The 21057-nt window shown below is 45.1% G+C and overlaps 1 protein-coding gene across 1 annotated transcript in view; it reads right to left on the reverse strand.

Annotated features, from left to right (window-relative positions):
- The window catches only part of TMEFF2 (transmembrane protein with EGF like and two follistatin like domains 2), a 250204-nt gene that overhangs the window by 227450 nt on the left and 1697 nt on the right, over nt 1-21057 (reverse strand). Inside the window, exon 2 of the mRNA XM_081182183.1 lies at nt 19767-19876. Within this exon, the coding sequence (XP_081038309.1) occupies nt 19767-19876 (110 nt within the window). The remainder of the gene's footprint in view (nt 1-19766; nt 19877-21057) is intronic.

Below are 21057 nucleotides of genomic sequence, written 5' to 3' on the forward strand. Positions count from 1 at the left end.
AATTGTGCTCGGAAACGTACTGGGAGCCACCCCAACCCTCTCACTAACCTCCTGCCAATACCCTCCCTGCCCGCCCCAATACTCCAACCTTCCAAGCCCACTTCCCCATTAATAATACCTATCTGATGACATGGCAAGAGCAGCAGAGGGGCTGCCTTTTACAATTCCACTTGGATAAGGTGCAACTCCCAAGAGTTGCTGGGGCCATTATTCCTGTAAATAGCCCACCAGAAAGGCAAAGGAGCCAGAGATCCAATCTCCCTCCATCCCTCTTCTCACGGCTGCTGCCCCCCTGCATTTATAGAAATGCAGAAAGGGTGTGTGCAGACCCTCCAAGTGTCCCTATTTTTCAGGGACATAAGCTGTTCCTGTTTCTGATTTGATCCTGGAATGCCCCACTTTTCCTTAGGGTGTCCCTATTTTCATTGGAGAAACATTGGAGGGTATGGAGTTATGCAACCCCCGAGCCAAGGTGATAAATAACTAGAATCATAGAATCATAGAATCATAGAGTTGGAAGAGACCACAAGGGCCATCGAGTCCAACCCCCTGCCAAGCAGGAAACAACCTTTAGAATATGGGTAGGCAAACTAAGGCCCTGGGGTCGGATCCGACCCAATCGCCTTCTAAATCCAGCCCAAGGACGGTCCAGGAATCAGCATGTTTTTACATGAGTAGAGTGGGGCCTTGCAAGATGAAAAGAATCCGTTCTGTGATTCTCTTCGTCTAGCGGTATTTTCGTCTTGCGAAGCAAGCCCATTGACGGATTAGCGGATTAGCTCTATTAGTGCTATTAGCGGCTTTTAGCGGCTTATCGGATCAGCTGATAAGCGGCTTAGCGGCTTAGAAAAAGGGGGGGAGGAAAAACCCCCCGCAGGAACTCGCAAGACATTTTCGTCTTGCGAAGCAAGCCCATAGGAGATTCGTTTTGCGAAGCACCTCCAAAACGGAAAACTCTTTCGTCTAGCGAGTTTTCCATCTTGCGAGGCATTCGTCTTGCGGGGCACCACTGTAGAATGTGTCATTTTATTGAAAATGCATCTCTGGGTTATTTGTGGGGCATTGGAATTCGTTCATCCCCCCCCTCTCCAAAAAAAATATAGTCTGGCCCCCCACAAGGTCTGAGGGACAGTGGACCGGCCCCCTGCTGACAGTTTGCTGACCCCTGCTTTAGAAGACATCTGAAGGCAGCCCTGCACTGGGAAGTTTTTTAATGTTTAATGTTTTTATATATGTTGGAAGCCACCCAGAGTGGCGGAATATAAATAATATGTTTTTTAATGGAATAAAGGTAAAGGGACCCCTGACCATTAGGTCCAGTCATGGCTGACTGGGGTTGTGGCGCTCATCTCGCTCTATTGGCCGAGGGAGCCGGTGTACAGTTTCCGGGTCATGTGGCCAGCATGACTAAGCCGCTTCTGGCGAACCAGAGCAGCGCACAGAAACGCCGTTTACCTTCCCGCCAGAACGGTACCTATTTATCTACTTGCACTTTGACGTGCTTTCGAACTGCTAGGTTGGCAGGAGCAGGGACTGAGCAGTGGGAGCTCACCCCGTCGTGGGGATTCGAACCACCGACCTTCTGATCAGCAAGTCCTAGGCTCTGTGGTTTAACCCACAGCGCCACCCGCGGCCCTTTTAACGGAATAGGATATCCCTATTTTCATCAGAGAAATGTTGGTGGGTATGTGGGTGATGGATTTGGAAGCTAACTGGGAAGGGGACTGGGGAATGAGTTGGGAAAACAGAATTATTCTCCAGCTTGGAATTCAACCAGCAATATTTTTATTTCTGGAGGGGCTGCTCATTGTGGTTGATGAATTTTGCAAGGAACTGGAGCCTGAGCTCTCCAAGCTTTATGGTAACTACCCCATTGTACAGTGCAACATTTGTATGCTCCAAGCCGCCTTGCTGAAGAAACTTCACACGTGAATCTGTCTCATGACAGCTCCCATTCTTCTTTGCAGTCACATGCATCACATATGACATAGACTCACTCGGAGAGCCCAGGGCTTCTTGGATCATCATATAGCACAAGGTTCATATACTCCAGTGATACTTAATATGGGAATATCACATGTGCCAGAACTATGCAGCTTCTGCAGTTCCTTTCAGTCATTGTGTATCGCAAATGAGCAAGGAAGCCAATGCAAACCACTGACTCAAGAGCAAATATTTCACTTAAGCCATGATACAAGAGACTTGAGCAATGCTACTGAAGGAACCTGCCCCTCACTTCTGTCACACTTCCCCATACTTCTCTGTTTACTTATTTGTTGATCTCATCCTGGCTCAGAAACCAAAGACAAGTCAGCTGGAGGGTGAGGAGGAAAGGAAGCCATCAAACAGAGAAATGCAGATAGAGAAAAGGGAGAAAGGGGAGGCTTTTGATCTTACCTGAGAGTGCTTCGTGTCAGGATAAATGTAGACCCAACTGACATGTTTAGTCAAAGAAAAGCCATTGTTGACATTTGTTAAAGATTGGAAACCTCCCACAGACTTTTTGTGTGAAAAAGAAATAATGATATCTGGATTGGAGATAATGTTTGTTTAAAGAAAGTGGCTTTGTAGGGTTTTATATTGGATTGGGGGAACGCGGGTGGCGCTGTGGGTTAAACCACAAAGCCCAGGACTTGCTGATCAGAAGGTTGGCAGTTCGAATCCCTGCAACGGGGTGAGCTCCCGTTGCTCGGTCCCTGCTCCTGCCCACCTAGCAGTTTGAAAGCACGTCAAAGTGCAAGTAGATAAATAGGTACTGCTCCGGCGGGAAGGTAAATGGCATTTCCGTGCGCTGCTCTGGTTTGACAGAAGTGGCTTACTCATGCTGGCCACATGACCCGGAAGTTGTACACCAGCTCCCTTGGCCAATAAAGGGAGATGAGTGCCGCAACCCCAGAATCGGTCACGACTGGACCTAATGGTCAGGGATCCCTTTACCCTTAACCTTTATGGTGGAGATGGAGGATGCTTTCTGCCCGAGGACCACATTATCTTCTGAGTAACCATTTGAGTAACCAACCGCACATCAGTGATGGGCAGAGTCAGAGGAAAAAGTGTGCAGAGCAACAATGACACATTTTCCCTTTCTAGAGGAGACTAATTTGTACACACGCCTGCATGCTGCCTCTGTCCTCCATCATGGCAAGGAAAACATTATCAAGGAATAACTGTGGAGAAGGCTAACAAAAAACCCAGTGAGGGGTGTGGCCTAAGAAGAGAGGTGTGGCAAGGGAGGGGTAGAAGAAGAAGAAGAAGAGTTTGGATTTGATATCCCGCCTTTCACTCCCCTTCAGGAGTCTCAAAGCGGCTAACATTCTCCTTTCCCTTCCTCCCCCACAACAAACACTCTGTGAGGTGAGTGGGGCTGAGAGACTTCACAGAAGTGTGACTGGCCCAAGGTCACCCAGCAGCTGCATGTGGAGGAGCGGAGACACGAACCCGGTTTCCCAGATTACGTGACTACCGCTCTTAACCACTACACCACACTGGCTCTGGTCTGGAGAGAGTTCTGGTGGCCAAACAGAGACACCTGGGGCATTGTATTTGGCCCTTAGGTCTGTTCTATGATTTGGCCATCATAAAAACAGCCCCCAAAGGAAGTAGGGGTTGATAAGCCCAGATAGGACCTTTTCAGTGGTGGGCCCCACCACTGGAATTCTGTTGTTTATTTTAAATATATATATATATATATTATTTGTTGCCTGTTTTCAAAGGAGAACTCAAAGCATTTCACAGCCATCAACTATCAGACAAAATAGAAATACAAACCGCAAAACACATTAAGCCACCATTGCAATAAAATGGCAATTAACCCAGGAAACGGAGTCTAGCAAACAGCAAAAACCCAACTCCATAAAGCCAAAAACAACAAGAGGAGAGACAGAAACAGCATTAACAGAATTACTCTGCTGAAAAGCTTCTTAAATAAGCTGGTTTTAAGCAGGTACCTATTGCATTGGGGATCAGTAGATCGCAGTGGATCCAACTTGCAAGTTGCTGTGGGCCCAGTGAAAGAGACTGTGAGCAATGATTGGTGGTCAGAGACAGAAGAGGGAGAAGACTGGGAGGAGGAGGTATTGGAAGCTGAAGCGGTACCAGGGCTTAGTGAGCAGGAAGAGGCTGTTGCAGACAGAAGTCCAAAATCAGAAACAGAAGAGGAGGGAGGCCAAGGGGCAGATATGAGTCAGGCTTTTGAAGAAGAAAGGGTGTCTCCTCATGCTACTGCAACCAGCTCCCCTCCTCCCAGTCTACTATGACCAAGAGAGGGCTGAAGTGGGAGGAGCAAAGGTAGGCACACCAACATAGTCCCAGATTGCTTGGGAAAGACCAGGAGAGGAAGAGACTTAGGCAGCAGTGGGAAGACAAGGAGAAGAGTTGCTGTGCTCATTAGGCCTGACACTCCTGAGCAGATTTTGTTTCTTCTAATAAAGAGTTAACTTCGCTGACAACCTGTAAGCTAGCAAAAATGTAAAGAACCAGCTCTAACCTGTGTTGGAAATGTAAAGAAATATAAGGAACTATGTATCATATGTGGTGGAATTGCAAAAGGATAAAGGCATTTTGGGAAATGCTCTACAATGACCTAAAAAAAAATGTTTAAATTAACCTTTGCCAAAAAACCCCAGAAGCCTTTCTCCTGGGGATTATAGGTGTGGAGATACCGAAAGATTTCATATTATTTATGTATGCAACCACGGCTGCAAGAATGCTGTTAGCCCAATGTTGGAAAGGAGAGAACATACTGACAAAAGTGGGATGGCAGACAAAATTATTTGAGTGTGCTGAGATGGTAAGATTGACAGTGAAAGTTAGGAATCAAGATCAAAAATTTAACCAAGAATGGGATAAATACAGACAATATTTAAAAGATCACTGTAAACATGTAAAATCTTTGGCAGGCTTTGAATGGCTACTGCAATGTGATATAATTCTTAGAAGTACTGGATAATTTCAAAATAGATGCTGTTTAATATGCAGTTGATATAGAAATGTAGAGAAGGAAGTCTCAATATGGGAAGAACTTTACCTCGTTCCCAACTTTTTTTTTTACTTCTTTTATTTACACTACTGATGGAGAGTTACAACTGTGATTCATTATAAAATCAATAAAGATTAAATAATTAAAAAAACAACAACTTCACTGACTCTGTGTGATTTATTGCTTGCTCACTCCTGACAGTTGTTGATTGAAGCAGAAAAGTGTTGTTGATGGAAGCAGAGAAAGGACTATGCCATGGGTAGGCAAACTAAGGTCTGGGGGCCGAATCCGGCCCAATCACCTTTTAAATCTGGCCTGCGGACAGTCTGGGAATCAGCGTGTTTTTACATGAGTAGAATGTGTCCTTTTATTTAAACTGCATCTCTGGGTTATTTGTGGGGCCTGCCTGGTGTTTTTACATGAGTAGAATGTGTGCTTTTATTTAAAATGCATCTCTGGGTTATTTGTGTGGCATAGGAATTCATTCCTTTTTTTTCTTCAAAATATAATCCGGCCCCCCACAAGGTCTGAGGGACAGTGGACCGGCCCCCTGCTGAAAAAGTTTGCTGGCCCCTGGTCACTAAGCCCACACACCCTTTTCTATGTGCCCACTCAAAATAACCCTCTCCCAGAGTGGCTTTCCCTGCTCTGCATGAGTCTGTGTGCCTGCATTTTAAAGCAGAGGTGGGGTTTTTTTGCTGGGACTACAACTCCCAGCAGCATCTGTTAGGCCAAAGGTTTTCCATCCTTCCTTTAAAAGCTGCCAGTATTCTGCAACCCTGAGTTTAGCTATAACAATCTCCCCCTCAACAGCTGCCTTTAAGTTACGAAGCAATCCTGCTTTATTTTCCTCCCCTTTTAGAACCAATAAGCAACCTACAGATGGTACGGAGGTCTAAAAGGAAGGGAAGACTCCTAAGAATGAATGCCCTAATGAGCACATCAGACTGTTCTCTAGCAGAAGACAGAATTAGCATCTGTTCTTGTGGAAGCAGACGAATAATGGGTGCTCTGCAGAGAAATACAGTTCCCTTACCGTACGGACTCAGTAGGTGCCTGGTGGTCTATCTGCCTGCAGAATTATCAAGCAGCAAAAAATGAGTTTCTTGGGACGAAGGCCCTGCCTGGAAGGGATCAGAACTCATTCGAGCGATGCCAAGCAACCTGATCTGCGTTTGCCTTTTGAGTACATTTGTTGTTGTTTAGTCGTTTAGTTGTGTCTGACTCTTCGTGACCCCATGGACCAGAGCACGCCAGGCACTCCTCTCTTCCACTGCCTCCTGCAGTTTGGTCAGACTCATGTTTGTAGCTTCGAGAACACTGTTCAACCATCTCTGTCATCTTCTCCTTGTGCCCTCCATCTTTCCCAACATCAGGGTCTTTTCCAGGGAGTCTTCTCTTCTCATGAGGTGGCCAAAGTATTGGAGCCTCAGCTTCAGGATCTGTCCTTCCAATGAGCACTCAGGGCTGATTTCCTTAAGAATGGATACGTTTGATCTTCTTGCAGTCCATGGGACTCTCAAGAGTCTCCTCCAGCACCATAATTCAAAAGCATCAATTCTTCAGCGATCAGCCTTCTTTATGGTCCAGCTCTCACTTCCATACATCACTACTGGGAAAACCATGGCTTTAACTATTCGGACCTTTGTTGGTAAGGTGATGTCTCTGCTTTTTAAGATGCTGTCTAGGTTTGCCATCGCCTTTCTCCCAAGGAGCAGGCGTCTTTTAATTCCGTGGCTGCTGTCACCATCTGCAGTGATCATGGAGCCCAAGAAAGTAAAATCTTCACTGCCTCCATTTCTTCCCCTTCTATTTGCCAGGAGGTGATGGGAACAGTGGCCATGATCTTCGTTTTTTTGATGTTGAGCTTCAGACCATATTTTGCGCTTTCCTCTTTCATCCTCATTAAAAGGTTCTTTAATTCCTCCTCACTTTCTGCCATCAAGGTTGTGTCATCTGCATATCTGAGGTTGTTGATTTTTCTTCCGGCAATCTTAATTCTGGCTACGGATTCATTCAGCCCAGCCTTTCGCATGATGAATTCTGCATATAAGTTAAATAAGCAGGGAGACAATATACAGCCTTGCCGTACTCCTTTCCCAATTTTGAACCAATCAGTTGTTCCATATCCAGTTCCAACTGTAGCTTCTTGTCCCACATAGAGATTTCTCAGGAGACAGATGAGGTGATCAGGCACTCCCATTTCTTTAAGAACTTGCCATAGTTTGCTGTGGTCGACACAGTTTGAGTATATAGGATCTACTTATTTATGTAACCTGCTACTTCTGTTGGCAGAGGCCCTATTTTGTATACAGTGGTACCTCAGGTTACAGATGCTTCAGGTTACAGACTCCGCTAACCCAGAAATAGTACCTCGGGTTAAGAACTTTGCTTCAGGATAAGAATAGAAATTGGGCAGTGGCAGTGAGGTAGCAGTGGGAGGCCCCATTAGCTAAAGTGGTGCTTCAATTTAAGAACAGTTTCAGATTAAGAACGGACCTCCAGAACGAATTAAGTTCTTAACCCAAGGTACCACTGTACAGGAACACGGGTGGTGCTGCCTAGGACTTGCCAATCAGAAGTTTGGCGGTTCGAATCCCCGCGATGGGGTGAGCTCCCATTGTTCAGTCCCTGCTCCTGCCAACCTAGCAGTTTGAAAGCACGTCAAAGTGCAAGTAGATAAATAGGTACCACTCTGGCGGGAAGGTAAACGGCGTTTCCATGCGCTGCTCTGGTTCGCCAGAAGCAGCCTAGTCATGCTGCCACATGACCTGGAAGTTGTATGCCGGCTCCCTCGGCCAATAAAATGAGATGAGTGCAGCAACGCCAGGGTCGGTCACGACTGGACTAAATGGTCAGGGGTCTCTTTACCTTTACCTTTACCACTGTACAATGATCAGGAAAGGAAGTACTTGAAGTAGCAGAAGCGGCAATGGAGTGTCAAATGTTGCCTGTCCTTTCCTACTATAGTCAAAGTCTCCATTCTACATGCAAGTATTTACAGTGTAATGCTTCTGCAAAGCTACTCAGAAGTTAGCTTCTGCCTGAGTTCAATGAGACCTGCTCCAAGATATGTACAATTGCAGTATCTGTCCTTGGGGGACTCCACTCTCTGATGCTGTACCTTGAAATTTTCCATAGGGGAACAGTTAAGGCCAGAGGCACCAGCTTGCGAAGGTGAGGTAGAGGACCGAGGTTTGTCATAATGTCCTGATGTCCTGACGTCATGAGCAAGCATCGTTCCTCCCTAAGCTGGACGGAAGCTTCCCGGGCTTTGGGAAGAAGGTGCCAGGGCTCTGAGAGGACGCTGGAGCCCTCCTGCCTCCAGGTGGGCTTGGGAAAGGTGGCAGGAGGGCTCTTGGACCCGTTGGAGCCTCACACCTACCTCCCTAAGGTGGGCAGAATCTTCCCGGGCTTTGGGAAGGAGGTGCCAGGGCATCCCTAGCTAGCAGGACCAGTAGGCATGGCTGATGAGAACCGTAGTCCAAAAACAGCTGGAGATCCAAGTTTGGGAAACACTGATTTAAAGTCAAACCTACCACATCTGCACTTTCCAAAATGGAAACACACCCATTCTTTGAAGTTTGCACTTCTCCAGCCAAGGAATGTTTACAAAACAATAAATCAATCAATCAATAAATAAATAAATAAATAAATAAATACGGTAGGGTAAAGAGTGCATTATTATTATTATTATTATTATTATTATTATTATTATTATTATTATTATTATTGCAAAGCAATTTCCTCATATATGGTGCATTTTGGATTAGAATATAGCATCCCCAAAATGCACCATATGTAGGGGAAATGATTTGCAAAAATGTATGTATTAAGAGAAATTCACACTAAAATGATGCATTTTCATAAGAAGTTTGAAAAAAAAATACTGTAAACTGACATGGAAATGCGAAGAACTGAATTTATGACTGAAAACATGAGAAACTAAAATTGACAGATTCTCCCATTCCTAACTTATACAGTACTGGCTTCTCCAACAATTATCAGGGTGAGGTCTTTCCTTTGTGGTAGCAAAAGCAGCAAAGGTTCCGTAGCACATAGAAATGATCACATGTGACCATCGTCACCAACATCGAACTCTCATAATAAGCTCTCATGAACCACTTCGTCATCTGAGCAAGGGGGAAAAAATGCCCTGAACTGCTCCTAGCAGTGGCGTGATCTGCAAAAACCAGCCGTTGAAGCTTTTTGCAGCCCAGAGATAAACATTGCAGCTTGGTAATGTATGCAGCATAACTACTGCCAAAGGCCCAGGAATGAGGGGTGACTGTATACTTAAGTAACTCTAAATACTGTATACTTAGTAGCTCTAAAATGAGCAGTTTATGTTGGCGGATGAAACAATGTGATGCAATCTAGGATATTGAGAAGCTGGAACATTTGCAGAGGAGGGCAACCAAGATGATCAAGGGTCTGGAAACCAAGCCTTATGAGGAACGGTTGAAGGAGCTGGGTATGTTCAAGCCTGGAAAAGAGGAGACTGAGAGGAGCTATGATAGCCATCTTCAAAGATCTCAAGGGCTGTCACATGGAAGATGGGGCGAGCTTGTTTTCTCGTCCTCAGGTGGGTAGGACACAGCCCAATAGCTTCAAGTTACAAGAAAGGAGATTCCCACTGAACATCAGGAAGAACTTTTCGATGGTAAGAGTGGGACAGTCTCCCTTGGTAGGTTATGGACTCTCCTTCCTTGGCCATCCATCATGAATTGAGATTGAGTTGAGATTCCTGCATATCAGTGGTTGGACCTGGTGACCCTTGAGGTCCCTTCCAAGTCTACAATTCTATGATTCTCCTCCCCATCACATCACGGCAAAAGAAAACAAGTCAGTGTGGGAAAGAGTGGGGGGTGTTGGTGTGTGTGCATGGGTGCTGGATCATCACCTTGTCCTGGTGAGTGGGCTTGCATGTTCCTATGACCCTTGTGAGTGAAGCCGTCGGGGAATCTCGTACTCCCAGCAGGGTCACCCAAGGCGGTAAGGTCAAAGGGAAGGAGCTCGACAAAGAATGATCCAAGAAGTCCTTGAGGGCAGAACAGGCGGATGATAACAATTGGTATGTTACAACAGCTGTGAAGGAGGATGAAGGCTGCAGCAGATCTACCGGTTTGTTGTGACTACTCATGCCACTGGAACAGAGCCTTACTGCGAAGACTGTGCATTGATCAGCGTACACTGATCTACACACATAAAACAAATTCACGCACAGGCGTCTTCCAAAAACCCAACCCAGGACGCAAGGGAGAAACGTGCTAAGAGGAAGGCACACAGGGCAAACCCTCAATGTGATCAACTCCCGCCCGGAAACCAATGTCCCCACTGTGGAAGGACGTGTGGATCCAGCATTGGCCTCCACAGTCACTTACGGACTCATTGTTAAAACCGCGTTTATGGAAGACAATCTTGCTCGGCTACGAGTGATCGCCAAAGAAGAAGAAGCATGGGTGCTTATTGCCTCTCAGCCCTTGCACCTCTCGGCCTAGTTGTCAAACATTATTTCCAGCATTACATGGAACTGCCTTTCTCTCCCCTGACTGCCTCTCCTCTTTAATCTTTGTTTAAATTGCCTCTCTTTACAGCAAGCCCCACCACCCTTAACTCTGTTAATTTACTCTGTAATGCTGATCTAATAAGTACTACATAATATCATCGCACAGAATGCTACTATTAATACCTGCGCAAGCAGTCTGTGACTGGTGCTGCATTTGCAATTTCGAGCGCGTGCATCAGCCGCTGCTGATAGTTTGGCAGCGCCAGATTCATCCATTGACCTCAGCAGACATCCAGCACAATAGGCCTATAACCTCCTTTCTCCTTGGTGGGTAATTTGGCAGCCAGGAAAATTATGTTGCTACAGCAGAAAGTTAACGTCTAGGGAAGGGATTGTGGCACCAGTTCAAGCAGAAGCTGAAACAGTAGGAAACCAAGGAACGATGTTGCCGTGCCTTCTATGAGCTTCTCAGAAACTTGGAGCTGGGAAATAAGGTCACTTGGAGCCCCGTGGTTTTGGAGACATCTTAACAGGGCTATGAAATCATAGTCAGAGAACTAAACACATCAAATGACCGGCTGGTTCATCCTGAAATAGGCTGCCTTCCAACCATACCTCAACCAACCTTATCTTTCTTGCCCTGATCTGGTCACAGTGATCCATGCAACTGTCACCTCCAGGCTTGATTATTGTAACTCGCTCTATGCAGGGCTGCCCTTGAAGCTGCCCCAGAAACTCCAGCGGGTGCAGAATGCCACAGCGAGGCTCCTTACGGGGTTCTTGCTGTGGGATCACATTCATCCAGTGCTTTACCAACTGCACTGGCTTCCAGTGCAGTAAAGGGTCAGGTTTAAGGTGCTGGTTTTGACCTTTAAAGCCCTATGCAGCCTAGGACCTACGGGACTGCCTCTCCTGGTATGCCCCGGGGAGGACCTTAAGGCCCACAAATGACAACATATGGGAGGTCCCAAGTCGCAAGGTGGTTAGATTGGTCTCAACTAGGGCCAGGGTCTTTTCAGTACTGGCCCCGACTTGGTGCAACGCTCTGTCACAAGAGACTAGAGCCCTGCGGGACTTGACATCTTTCCGCAGGGCCTTCAAGACAGAGCTGTTCCGCCTGGCCTTTGGTTTGGACTCAGTCTGACCCTTATGTTTTTTCCCTCCCCTTATGGCTTTGATCTATGGGCTACTATTAAAATGAGGCTGCATTTTAAATTATATTTTAACCTGTTATTTTAAATTGGTTTTTTTTTTTAATTGTAATTTTACTTGTGTTAGCTGCCCTGAGCCCGGCTCTGGCTGGGGAGGGCGGGGTATAAATAAAAATTTAATTAATTAATTAATTAATTATTATTATTATTATTATTATTATTATTATTATTATTATTATTATTTACTTTTAGCATTTCATGGCCTTTTGACACTAATTTTTACAACAATCCACTGCTGTACCAATGTATATATGAGACATGGGAAACGTCTGCCCGGGCTAAATGTGGACTTTCCACCCAGCCCTCACATTTCTCCCCAGAACACATCTCACACTGGACATGCTTCACATCTCTCTCGAGTGTTTTTGCCTGACTGTAATGTGTCCTTGAAATCTGATCATGCCTCCTGCTTGCCTGAATTGAGGAGGGGGTGGTATCTGTAGAAACCAGCCTACTGCACAAAGGTAAAATTTACATGTATAGTGTGGGGAGGGCCATGGCCTGAAGGAACAAAATTCTGAAGGGGCGTAACAAGGCACCCCCATGCAGGTTGTGGGTTTCACAGGGATCCTTGTCCCACCTTGGCAAAAGTGGCAGAGCAACCCATTGGGGGACTGCCACCATCACCTAGGTGCATCCTGGTGGGCCAACCTGTCCTTGGCTCCCTTTCATTCCCTGCCTGCCTGCTGCTGGGGGGTCTCTGGGCTCTGGAGCCCAGCCCGGCCTCACTACCATGTCCCTGGTAGAGGCCGGCAATCACAGAGGCTCCGCACAGGCCAGGCAGAGGGTTCCATCTACCTTCCTCACGCTCCTGGAAGGCACATTCCTGAGGCCAGGCCACCTTTCAGTCTCCAGGCGGGTGGGGGTCTCTTTGGCAGCACTGATAGCTAGCCTGCCCTGGGTGCCAGCAACCCATGCTATGTCACTGTGTCCACTCACTTTTTTTCCTCTGGTCCCACCCATCACCTGCATGTGGTCCTCAGCACACTGTCCAAAAGGGAACACAACTCTCGAGCTGGAAAAGGTCTCTCTCCGGTGTCTGCTGTATATGAACCTGCCAGCTGTAGAGGATCATCGGGAAATTGCTGCAGATCAGACTGATGTTCACAGGACAGCCACAGGTGCAAAAGTGGCCAACGCTCTCTCCAAACCTAACCCTCCAGCCATAATGCCATGTTGGCTCACTTATGAACCCTTTGAGTGCAGAGGTTGCTGCTGACCCTAATATTCAGATGATGCTGATCTCTTTATGGAACTATCATGCACTTAACTCCATAGCTGCTAGTTATGATGTCGAGCCACAGCAAACTATGGCAAGTTCTTAAAGAAATGGGAGTGCCTGATCACCTCATCTGTCTCCTGAGAAATCTCTATGTGCGACAAGAAACTACAGTTAGAACTGGATATGGAACAACTGATTGGTTCAAAATTGGGAAAGGAGTACGACAAGGCTGTATATTGTCTCCCTGCTTATTTAACTTATATGCAGAATTCATCATGCGAAAGGCGGGGCTGGATGAATCCCTAGCCGGAATTAAGATTGCCGGAAGAAATATCAACAACCTCAGATATGCAGAAGACACAACCTTGATGGCAGAAAGTGAGGAGGAATTAAAGAACCTTTTAATGAGGGTGAAAGAGGTTAGCGCAAAATATGGTCTGAAGCTCAACATCAAAAAAAAGGAAGATCATGGCCACCGGGCCCATCACCTCCTGGCAAATAGAAGGGGAAGAAATGGAGGCAGTGAGAGATTTTACTTTCTTGGGCTCCATGATCACTGCAGATGGTGACAGCAGCCACAAAATTAAAAGACGCCTGCTTCTTGGGAGAAAAGCAATGACAAATCTAGACAACATCTTAAAAAGCAGAGACATCACCTTGCTGACAAAGGTCCATATAGTTAAAGCTATGGTTTTCCCAGTAGTGATGTATGGAAGTGAGAGCTGGACCATAAAGAAGGTTGATCGCTGAAGAACTGATGTTTTTGAATTATGGTGCTGGAGGAGACTCTTGAGAGTCCCATGGATTGCAAGAAGAGCAAACCTATCCATTCTTAAGGAAATCAGCCCTGAGTGCTCACTGGACGGACAGATCCTGAAGCTGAGGCTCCAATACTTTGGCCACCTTATGAGAAGAGAAGACTCCCTGGAAAAGACCCTGATGCTGGGAAAGATGGAGGGCACAAGGAGAAGGGGACGACAGAGGATGAGATGGTTGGACAGTGTTCTTGAAGCTACCAGCATGAGTTTGACCAAACTGTGGGAGGCAGTGGAGGACACGAGTACCTGGCGTGCTCTTGTCCATGCGGTCTCGAAGAGTCGGACACAACTCAATGAGTAAACAACAACAACAACATGACGTCGAGACTACCGACAATTTGCAAATTCAGAAAGCGTGACAGGCTGCAGTCCTCAGATCACTTCCTTGAGAGCAGTGTGGTGCCATCCAGATGTGGTGGACTACAGCTCCCTCAATCTATTACCACTGGCTATGTTGGCTGGGGCTGATGAGAGTTGGGGTCCACAACATTTGGTGGGTGCGACATTGCCTACTCTTGCTCTGAAGCCCATCTTGCTGAAGCAAAAATATTAACTCAAGCAACCAGACAGTCTGCATGCACTTCTCAAATCCAGTCCTTAGAGTATACTCAAAGCATGTACTTGAATTTCTCAGAAAACAATTTCCAGGAAACCTTTTGGAAAATAACAAGTCCCTCCCTGGCCAAGTGGCTTCTCCCTTTTTTCCATTAACAAATTTTGGGCATGGATCCCTTTTTAATACTGCGCAATCTCATTTTGATACCCTTAAAGGAAGCCATGAACTTGGCACTCATTTCTCTTGGTTCTCCTCTCTCAACCAATTACTTCCTTCATCCAACAATATGAGCTAACAATGGAGTTTCTTTGCCTGAAATTTATCAGAAGAGAATTTTTCTTGTAGTTGAGAAAACGGTTAAAATTTTCACCCCCATGTCAACAATATTTTGAAAAAAAAAACCCCACTCCTAATTGTCCAACCCTTCCAAACAGAATTTGGGGAGGGAAATTGTGCTCGGGCCTAGAATTTGACCCCACCGGATTAATATCCACCTGCTGAAAAACTGCTGGATCTCAATTCATGACTTGCTTCACTTGCTCAAAGTTGTAACAATTTGGTGTATCTCCTTTGCACCACAGGCTAGCAACGCAAATACCTGAGCCTTTCCCCAGCCAGCTCCTCACTTCTACCATTTGATGCTGAGGTTTTCTTGATTCAGCTTGTAGTTCCCCCAACTTTAGTTTTTGAGTAATAACAAGCTCCATCTGCTGACTGCTGCAGCAATAACTTCAAGGTGCAAATAAGTGGGAGGAGCTTTGCGTGTGATTGGTTAACTTAAAGTCTCCTTGTGCATCTGGAAGCAAAAGAAGTGACATGTAAAGCAGTACCAGGTGACTGGGTCTAGCTGCCATTTAAATCTCCCATCATGCCCTTGAGCAGCAGCACATTTCAGGAAGCTAAAATAGCAGCTAGTCTCAGGCATTATTCATAGCGCTGGGCCAGGTGGATTGTATAAAATAGGGGACCAAAGGGGCCTAGCAGCTGCCCAGGGATAGCAGGTGCTGGTACCAGCCCTTGCAGGGATCCGAGGGAAGCCTCTTCATGTGGCCCAGCACAACTACAATGGTACCTTGGTTCTCAAACGCCTTGGTTCCCAAATTCTGAAAACCCAGAAGTAAGTTTTCTGGTTTTCGAACATTTTTTGGAAGCTGAACGTCCGATGCGGTTGTCTGCTATTGTTTCCAGGGCGCCTGCACCAACCAGAAGCTGCGTCCTGGTTTTCAAACATATTGGAAGTCAAACAGACGGAATGGATTAAGTTTGGCGCTTTTGTTTTTGCTATTTATTTTGCGTTTTTTTAAAAAAAATAGGCTTTTCCGGTTGTTTTGTGACTGTGTGGAACCCAGTTCAGCTACTGATTGATTGTGTGATGGCAGAAATGGATAAAAGTCCCCCATCCAAACAATGACTATCATCAGAGCAGGTAAGGGGAAAAAATAATTTTAATTTTTATCATCTACAATACTGTCTTATTTATTATAGTATAGTACATTGATTATTGCTTTCATTTTATGGATCAATGGTCTCGTTAGATAGCAAAGTTCATGTTAAATTACTCTTTTAGGGGTTGTTTTTAAAAGTCTGGAACGGATTAATCCGTTTTGCATTACTTTCTATGGGAAAGCATGCCTTGGCTTTGGAACGGACTTCTGGAGTGGATTAAGTTTGAGAACCAACGTCCCACTGTAGTAAGCCACAGCTAACAGCCCTTTGTGACAGACTACCAGGGATCAAATAGGATCCCTGCGTTCATTGCCTGCTTGACACTTTTGGAACAAGGCAGGGAATTGCCAAGCAACTGGCCGGCCAGAATTCTATGACTGCTGCTGGTCACAAGTTGTGCAGGCCTGATTTGACCCAGGCAGTTGTACCACCAACCAGCCTTGGTCAACTCCCTTCAGCTACAGCCAGCACATCTGGAGTGCAGCAGGATGGCAAAGCTTGTCCTCTGGAAGGCCAGTATCAGTCCCACCAATTAATATTATGCTAACGGAGCCACATAATGCAGCTCTGAAGACAACAAGTCCAGTATCATAGGTCTTCAAATTCTTCACCAGGGGCTACCATTAGCTCTTGATGAATGAACAACAATGGACACAGAAGGGCTGCACCACAGATTTATAGAATCATTATATTATTGTGTCCAGATCTTACTCAGGACATGTTGGAGTGGCTTTTATTTTTTATTTATTTGAATGTCTTATTGAAGACTGGCTTGTATTACGGCCAGCCTGAGTCATGGCCATCATTTATGGTGTCACTGGCTTGTCCAATATGAGCAGCAGGTGCACGATAAGCAAGTCCAGGGCAAGAGGAACAGAACGTACTCCCAACATTGTCCAGAAGGCAAATCCCAGCCATTCCATTTTCATCTAATTTCTCTGTGTGCTTTAACATGATTTCCAGACTCAGTCTCGGAGCTTATTGAATAGCCTGGGGGCAAAGCACTGTAGAAAGTATCTCATCTCGATCTTTCCCCCCTGTATATAAACACACACACACACACACACACACACACACACACACACACACACACCACTTCCCAGTGTTCAGTGCCACTCTGCCGTACCAAGAAATGGAAGTTCTCCTTGTCAGAGTTAAAAGGCTGAAATCCTGCACGCAGGGAAAGATGGGGCAACGTCTTCTCTCATTCCAGAAACTGGAGTTACCCAGAAATTGGGAATATCTCTTTACATTTCCCATTCCCTTATATAAGGTGGGGTGGGAATAAGTCACAGCACTTGACAACAGTGCAACCTGCCCCCATCTCTCTCTCTCTCTCACACACACAATGAAATACACAATTATTCCCTACATGGATGCAAAAACTCCTCATAATAACGTGTGCGCGTGTGTGTTTTGCTAAGTATTTCTGTTTTCCAGCACAAGTTCAGAAAGGTCTGAAACAGGGCCAGGACTCACTGGGGCTCAGTCTCAGGATCTGTTTCCAACCTGCCCCTCAACTTGTGCCTTTAGCAGCAGCTTGATTGGCAGCAATTAGGAGGAAGCAATGCTCGTCTGCACTATTCCACAAAAAAACTTTGCCAGCTGATTTCTACAGATCAATCCTCAGCTAAAAGCACAGGAGCAGGTTCTCTCCGGCCAATTGGCAACCCTACCTGGAACATGTTTTTGCCGGCTCAGTGAATAACTACAGCCAGCGCCCCCACGCTCAGGATGAAGGGGGGGGGCTTTCAAGGCAGATGGCTTTCAGGAAGAGTTGAGGTCCAATGACTGACTCCCTTGTTAGAGAATCGGAACAGTGTCCAGAGATTGCAGATACTCCGAACTCCAAGCACCTTAAATGAATTTTGTATAACTGTATCAAGGCACTGATATTGTATTCATTCAAAAACATTTATAACTTACTCTTGGGTTTTTTAAAAGTGTTTTGTTTGTTTTTTTAGATACTGTTCAGCATGGGAATTAGACTTATAAGTTAAGATAATAGATTAAAGAAAGCGAATAGCATATACAGTGGTACCTCAGGTTACATACGCTTCAGGTTACAGACTCCACTAACCAGAAATATTACCTCAGGTTAAGAACTTTGCTTCAGGATGAGAACAGAAATCGTGCTCCGGCGGCGCGGCAGCAGCAGGAGGCCCCATTAGCTAAAGTGGTGCTTCAGGTTAAGAACAGTTTCAGATTAAGAACGGACCTCCGGAATGAATTAAGTACTTAACCCGAGGTACCACTGTATTTGTGTTATTTTGTGGAAATAGCTGCTGCTTTAAAACAAAACAAAACCCAACTTCAATTCTTCCATGTTCACTAACTTCAAACCTAGTGCAAAGCCAAACTGGAACCAGGCAGAAGAAACGAAGTGTACTCTGTGTCTAATTTAATTTCACTGCTGGTGGCTCTGAGGTTGCTGCTTTTACTCACCAGGCAGTGATACAAGGACAGAGCATTAAATCAATCTCTTGGGAAGGAACAACTTGCAAAGTAACTAAGAATCTTAGACTTCTACAGAGTATCCTTGTTCCCTTCTCCTTTTGACAAGAACTGTCGTTAAATATTTACATTTGAATGTAATCTCATATCGCTATTTAGAGATAGGTGAAGAAGAGTAATGTGCCAAGCAGAATAATTTTTAGCAAGGAAGATTATGTAGCTCTGATACTTAATTTGGGGATTGATTAGTCACTGGTTATGACATGCTATACAAGCTTAACGGAGTATTTCCTCTGTTAAAATCAAACAATGTACATTTCAAATTAATATATTGTGACACTGAACAGTGAGGTGGGCAGGGTGGGCATGTTTGGTTGTTCACTTGTAATTATACAAAGAATCCTTAGGCTCGCCACACCCGTCTCCAACCTTTCAGAAGTTGGACTACAACTTCCATCATCCTTTACCATTGGCTATGTTGCCTGTGGATGATGGGAATTGGAGTCCAATGACATTTGGAGGGTGAACCAGCTTGGGAAATACTGGTTCACCATAACAAATCTACTCCTAAAGTGCACAGCAAGCTACAGTACAGATTAAATGCATTTAAAAATCTACAAGAATAAAGACCTGAACACCTAAGCAAAATATAGATTCCATACTGAAATAAAATGAATTTTTAATTACTATGTTGAGAGGTAGTAATGATACTATTCACCCTCTACTGAGGTTCCATTAGCGTATCAACTCCAGACCATTACATGGATGTAAATCCCATTGCCTTCAACATAATCTACTTCATATTTGTTTGAGAATGTGGATTTAAGCCACCTTAGGCAGACCTGTGGGGAAATACGGTCTCCTGGAATAGGCAGGACTTATGCAATGTTCCATGCAGTGTTTACTTTCAGGTACAAGCTATACAAAACATCCACCACCTTTCAATTAAAGTTTTTGATGTAGCCCTTATGGTAACATTCAGTCTCAGCAAAATGCATAAAAGTTTGGTCTCTAACAACACAGATTGCACCCTCAAAATCAATGGGACTCAGTCTGTTCAAGCAGTCTGGAATCTTCCTTGGATTTTGAATTAGGGTTGCAATTTAGCTTGAAATGTTCTCTCCCTGTGAATTAAGGAGCATTGTTGAATTACGCACTGCCTTAACTTGCCTTTGGTGTATAAAAGCCATCTTACAAATCAACTTTTCCCTCAACTATTTCAGTGGCTTCCTGGATGTATAAAGAAGATGCTATATGTTTGGCTGAATTGAAAAAGGACAGAAAATCCCGATTCCGAAAAGGCCACAGCAGCTGACCCCCCCCCCCACACAACCTGAAGCTGACGACCCTAAAGAGCCATTTGGAAGAACAGCATCTACATTTTCCCAGAGAATCTTCTGTCTTCTTGACACCAGTTGGCTACCCTGCCAAGCACCTTAGACTAGCTGCCAGGTTTTCACTCCGACTTCTCTGCATGCAGAGAAATAAATTGCCCAGTGATGGGTTGTAAAGGGAGATCCCTGATTTGTATTCTCATTAGTGAATTAAGGAAGGAGAGATCAATCTTCTTACCTTGAACTGACAGACGCAAGTCACGGTGTCTCCAATTCTTAAGCACTCTCCGTCAAATTTACAGGTATTGGTGTCGCAGAGAAAGAGATCGTTTTCTCTGTCATCATAACCTCAAACGCAAAGAGAAAAATGCTGTCAGCTTTGGGTCTGGCAAGGAATATCAGGCAGGGGCAGTTGCTTTTCTATGTATGTGGCACACCTAACATTGTTGATGAAGCAATGTGCAATCTAGAAAGGTTGTCTTCTCATCCTTGCTTTGCCTTCCTCTTGCCCATTTCCAGAGGAGTTTGCAGTCCCTGTTAATCTCCCAGCTCCTCCTCGCCGCCTTCTATGAAAGTAGTTTCCATTTCCACAAAAACCAAGCATTTGGTTGCAAAACAACATGATTCTGCACCCCTCCCCATTAACTCTTCTGGTCCAAAGTCTTAGAATGGGCATTTCTCCAGGCAGTGACATAACAAAGCCCCCTAATAATAAAGATAAACAGGCTATGTGCTTTTTGTGATAGGCTGTCTGATTCCAATGAAGATTGATCACCTCCAGGTTAATAGGAGGGGTGCCAGCTTCTCGACAGAGCTGCTGAAAGGAGACCCAGCTCCTTTCCTCCAGTTTTGACAGGCAGGCTAACAAATCTGGCTGGAGATTCAGCTTATGAATGCCAGCTCAGATTTCAGACCTCAGCTAGTTGCCATCCTACTCGGAAAGTGTGTAGCAAGGTATGAAGCCAAACAGCCATATTTGGCTCCAAAGTCATCAAGATTGTGTTCTATTGATTTTATTAACATCTCTGTGTTCCTAGCCATGTCCTGGTTGTGTAGTAAAAATGGAAACACCACCCATAGGGCAAAAGTGACTTATTGACCCTAATGATTACACACACACACACACACACACACACACACGTGTACACACACACACACACACACACACACACACACAGAACTGAACTATGGCATTCTAGTTATACACCCAAAGTAATCCTGGGGTAATTAAAAATAAATAAATTAGAGAGCCACAGTGCTGGGCTAAATAATGCTGTATTTGCTGCAGGGGTTAGGGTAACTTGAGATATGGTTAAGTATTGGGCTTCCCATAGTTTGTGAAATCAGATTTGAGTTATAAGATAGAAGTAACATGCTCTGTTATCTATCCAGCATATATGCTGAGAGGAAATGTAGGTGTTTTGTTTAAGATACAAAGTTACACAGCATTTTCAGTGAAGGGCAAACTGCATCAAAACCCTACTAGTGTGTTTAGAAATGTCTCTGTGTGCAGCTGCAGATAGACTTCT

Source organism: Podarcis bocagei, assembly GCF_964188305.1.
Source record: "Podarcis bocagei genome assembly, chromosome: 1".
NCBI lineage: Eukaryota > Metazoa > Chordata > Lepidosauria > Squamata > Lacertidae > Podarcis > Podarcis bocagei.